This window comes from Lutra lutra, chromosome 1 (assembly GCF_902655055.1).
Source record: "Lutra lutra chromosome 1, mLutLut1.2, whole genome shotgun sequence".
Lineage (NCBI taxonomy): Eukaryota > Metazoa > Chordata > Mammalia > Carnivora > Mustelidae > Lutra > Lutra lutra.
Genome location: NC_062278.1, coordinates 3,980,962 through 3,985,742, shown reverse-complemented (window position 1 = coordinate 3,985,742; position 4,781 = coordinate 3,980,962). Strand labels below are relative to the sequence as shown.

The window sequence follows — 4,781 nt, the reverse complement described above, 5'->3', positions numbered from 1 at the left end:
CACAAAGCCCTGTCCCCCCCGAATGGGAGAAGGAAGAGCCCTACTCGTCTGTAGGGCGTACACTTTAATTTTGAGACTGGGTTGCTCCGCATATTGGTTGCTTAGCAGGGGACCTTTTACCTAAAAGGGGTCAAACCTCAAATTTAGGGATTCGTCCTCAGTCCCCCCAGCAGAGCAAGAAATAACCTCGCTGGTTCAAGGGACCAAAGGGGACCAAAGGAAGCCCAGGGCCCAGAGGCCCTGAGCTAGGAACTCCCACTCACCCAAGAGGCCACCCCTGAGTGGCCAGACCCCCAGGGTACGGGCATCTGGTAATCTATGGCCTGTCCACAGAGGGAGCGTTCCTGGATTCTGGGAGCCACGCCCAGAGGAAGCAGTTCAGGGATAGGTGTAAAGGAGAGACGGTGCACGCACTCGGTGGGTTTCAGATCACTCTGGAATTTATTAGACTTTTGTGCAGGGCTGCAGAGCTGGGCACTCCACACCAGCCAGAGACACTGGGGGCGACTCTCCACCTGGGTACCGGGGATCAAGTGACTTTGCTGTAAGATGGTCTAGTTGGGTCCGGAAGGTCTGAAGTGGGTGATATCTGGGCTGCCTGGTAGGAGTTGGGAGAGCAGCTACTTCTGACAGCACGGAGGAGGGGTCCTAGGAGGCCATGAGCTCAGCAGCACGTAGGGGTGCCGCAGGGGACAGGCCTACAGAGCAGGGTGGGGCAGGAGGGCTGGCAGTCCCCAGAGGACTGGCAGGAGGGAGCCACATACACAATGGGCTTACAGCTCACAGGCATGCACACAGCTGGCTTACAGCTCACCGGCATGCACACGGCTGGTTTGCAGCTCATGGGCACGCACACGGCTGGTTTGCAGCTCATGGGCACACACACGGCTGGCTTGCAGCTCACGGGCACGCAGCAGGACGTCTGGCAGGAGCTGGGCACGCAGCAGGACGTCTGGCAGGGGCTGAGCACATAGCAGGACGTCTGGCAGGAGCTGGGCACGCAGCAGGCCTGCTGGCAGCCCGTGGAGCAGCTGGACTGGCACATGGCGGCGTGGGGCTGGAGTGGAGTCAGGGTGGAGGACGGGGCTGGTCTGGAGGCTCCTTCCCCAGGCAGCCTTTATACCCGGGCTGTGGCATCCTGGCAACAAGCCACACGGGGGCCTTCCTCCGGGTTGCCTGATTGTTTTCCTCCTCTTCCTCCTCCTCTGTGCGTCTCTTCCTGGAGTTTCCTGGTGGAAGCGACTCTGTTCAGGAAACTGTGACGGCTGGAGGCTCAGTGTGACCCAGCAGCCCCGTGATTTCTCGACTCAGCCCAGGTAGGATGGTGAAGGACCATCGGCTGGGGACAAGGGCCCCCATATGAGGAATTTCCAGGTCCTCCCCGAGCTCACGTACGCTGTCCTCTGTCCACACAAGCACCATCCTGCTCGCCAGACCGGGAATCCCTGTTTTGATTTGGAAACTCCGTGATCCAAAAGGTCTTCCCAAGGGACCAGAGCCCAGCGGCTGGGCTCCTCACTGGGGACAGCCGTGGCCGTGGCATCCACCATGTCATCCGGTCCCGGCTTTGTGCCACGTTATCTCTCGTCATTGACTAGTCACCAGTCCTTGCCGCCATCCGAGGGGTAGGGGTAGCCCACGTATGCGGATGCGCGACTGGATTCCGGGATGTGTGCGCGCTCTCCCACTGCGGCCCAGAAGCAGGCCTTTCACTCTGGGTCTGCGGTCATTACCATTGCGCCAAATTATGCTGGGATTTTAGGGGTTTTCTGGGACTCTTGGATCTGTAAGTTAGAATTAAAAAAACAACAACCAAACAAAACAAATGTTGGGGTATACCTGGGTGGCTTAGTCGGTTGAGGATCTGACTCTTGATCTCAGCTCGGGTCTTGATCTCAGGGTTGTGAGTTTAAGCCCTGCACTGGGTTCCAAGCTGGGCATGGAGCTTACTTGAAAAAAAAAAATGGGGGAATTGCCCATTATTACTGCTTCAATATCATTCTCTTCTTCTCCGTGGGTTGAAATTGTTTCTTGTTGGGCTGCCTGATATTGTCCATAGACCCCTTCATGGTTCTTTTTGTAAAATTTTTAAATATTTTATTTATTTACTTGACACAGAGAGTACAAGCAGGAGGTGCGGCAGGCAGAAGGAGAGGGAGAAGCCGGCTCCCTGCTGAACAGGGAGCCCCATGTGGGGCTCGATCCCAGGATCTCTGGGATCATGACCTGAGCTGAAGGCAGTTGCTTAACCAACTGAGCCACCCAGGCGCCACCCTCTTCATGATTCTTAATTCTGTTCTCTCTTCCTCCGATTGGGTGATTCCTACTGATGTGTCTTCACATCGACAGTCTTTCTTATTCTATCAGCTGGGACCCCGATGCCTGGACTCACGCTGTGTGGTCTGCACTTGTCCACCTGCTCCTGCTGCCCAGTGCCCGCACCACAGGATTTCCCACTGTTTCGGGAACGTGCCCATCTCTGCCCTGGCGTCCTCACGCCCCCAGGGCTGCTTCTGCTTGGAACCCCGCCCCTCCCCCCGCCCCTCCCCCCGCCCCAACATCCCCCAAGTCGTGCCTGCTCAGCGTCCGCCTCCACACACAGGTCCCCAAACCACTCGCCAGCATCCCCATTCCTCTCCACCTGCTGAGCCTGTTTCCTTCCTGGGGCTCAGTCCGTTCTGGCATCATTTCATGCGTTAACTTTCATGCTTTTGCTTATTCATTGCCCCACGAGGCTCATGAGGCTAGGACGTCTCTATAGCCAGCACATAATATACATTTGTTCATAAATCAATGATTGTATAGATTACTAGAAGGCAGAAGCTGGTCAACTTTCTACAAAGGAAAAGAGAGTAAGTTTTTCAGGCTTTGCAGGGGTTTGGTCTCTCTCATAAACCGCTCCACATTGTACTGCAAGCCTTAGACAGCATGTAAGCAAATGAGTGTGGCTGTTTTCCAATAAAGCTTTATTACAAAACAAGGAGAGGGCCAGATTTGTCCCACAGACTGCCCTGGTTCCCAGTTTGCAGATCCCCAGTTTAATGTTTTCCTGTGCAAAATAGAAGCTCAAGAAGCATTACTGCCTCAAAGTCACCACCGACGGCAGTGAGACAAAAAGGAATAAAGGACGCGATACCCAGTGGGGCCAGCGGTGCTCTGTGCACAGTCCTGGCCTGGAGAAACAGCATGAGCCCCACGTAAAGGCAAACCAGAACATCCTGTTTACAGAAGAAGGAATTGGCCTCTCAGCCAAACTCATTATAGTGGAGCAAAACACAGGGGAGCACATCCCACGACAAGATGTTGGGGAAACAACTATGAGGAAGTCAACAGCTGTGCTTCTGTGTTGCCGGGACGCCTACTGCCCGGGTATAAAGGCCGCCCAGGGCAGGAGCCTCCAGAACTCACCGCCCTCCTCCCTGACTCCACTCCAGCCCCACGCCACCATGTGCCACACCAGCTGCTCCACGGGCTGCCAGCCGGCCTCCTGCACTCCCAGCTCCTGCCAGACGTCCTGCTACGTGCCCGTGAGCTGCCAGCCCACCGTGTCTGTGCCCATGAGCTGCAGGCCCGCCATGTCCGTGAGCTGCAAGCCCGCCGTGTACGTTGTCCCCTCCTGCCAGTCCTCTGTGTGTGTGCCCGTGAGCTGCAAGCCCCTCGTGTTCATGGCCTCCTCCTGCCAGTCCTCCGGGGGCTGCCAGCCCTCCCGCCCCACCCTGCTCTACAGACCCATCTCCTGTAGCACCCCGTCCTGCTTCTGACCGGGATCCCCCCCCCCAGCTGCTCCCAGGGCACAGGGGGCCACACCTGCGCCCCTCCTGGGGCAAGTCTTCAGCGGCCTCCAGGTTCTGCACAGGCAGATGAAGAACGTGCCCAACAGACCCTCAGAAGCCCATGGCGAGGATGTGGCAGGATGACCCGGATCCCTCTGTGACCCAGCGTACCCCTGTGGGAGGCCTAGTTTCAGGGGTCCTCTACCTCCAGCAGGAACCAGCCCTGTGTGACCCAAATAAAACATGCTTTCCTCATGCAGCTTGTCCCTGGTTTATCTTCATGTATTTCCAAGTTCTTTTCTCAAGACGTATACAGCCATGAGCAGAGCAGCCGCTCCTCAAAGAGCCCTCCCTCCAACAGCTCAGCTGGAGGTGGGGAGAGGGTCCGTGGAGGGTGTAGGGGGAGGTGCCGTTCCCACATCCAGCACCTGAGACTCACCTAGTAGATGGGGAAGGGCAGCGGAAAAGCTACCCCCACGGATTAGGGGACAGGAATCAGAGCATGACCACAGGGAGGGCAGGGAAAGCTCACATAAACCCACCCCAACTACAGAGTGAAGTCTGGCCATTGCAGGGAAGAGTGGTGGCAGGAAGGGAGAAAGCCTCACCCTCCAAGACCTGGGCACATAGGGCCCGCTCACGACTGACCCTGGAATAGGACAATGGAGCCCTCCTGGCTCCCACTCAGCCTGGCTGGTACCGCTGCAGGAGCAACAGCAGTCATGCAGTCACGGGGTGGGGGTTGGGTAGGGAGGAGGCAGGCATGTGGAGAGGTCCCCTCCATGTGCCAGGCACACAGGGATAGCTGAAAACTTAGGGCAGAGCAGGAATGCTGTGCCTCCAGCCCTTGCCCTAGGCACATGGCACTGGAAGCCCACCACAGAGGAATCCAAAGTCTTAGGTACCTTGAAGGTCATCACAATAATGACAAAACCCAAACCAAGGTCAGCATCTGAGCAGGTTGATCCAAACTTCCCCCCACCACACTAATGACCTGACAGAAGAGAC

General features: G+C 56.9%; 2 protein-coding genes across 2 annotated transcripts; one reads left to right on the top strand and one right to left on the bottom strand.

Annotated features, from left to right (window-relative positions):
• Nucleotides 1–468: 468 nt before the first annotated feature.
• LOC125086333 (keratin-associated protein 12-2-like) lies at nt 469–1,188 on the bottom strand. The gene has a single exon (XM_047709564.1). The coding sequence runs from the start codon at nt 1,043–1,045 to the stop codon at nt 665–667; it is 381 nt and encodes a 126-aa protein (XP_047565520.1). The 5' UTR covers nt 1,046–1,188; the 3' UTR covers nt 469–664.
• Nucleotides 1,189–3,413: 2,225 nt separating this feature from the next.
• On the top strand, nt 3,414–3,973 carry LOC125080240 (keratin-associated protein 12-1-like). The gene has a single exon (XM_047697783.1). It carries the CDS (start codon nt 3,447–3,449, stop codon nt 3,759–3,761), a length of 315 nt encoding a protein of 104 aa, XP_047553739.1. The 5' UTR covers nt 3,414–3,446; the 3' UTR covers nt 3,762–3,973.
• Nucleotides 3,974–4,781: the final 808 nt, after the last annotated feature.

Excerpts from the sequence above, each read along its gene's own strand:
- LOC125086333 (XM_047709564.1), bottom strand. The coding sequence starts at position 1,045 with ATGTGCCAGTCCAGCTGCTCCACGGGCTGCCAGCAGGCCTGCTGCGTG.
- LOC125080240 (XM_047697783.1), top strand. The coding sequence starts at position 3,447 with ATGTGCCACACCAGCTGCTCCACGGGCTGCCAGCCGGCCTCCTGCACT.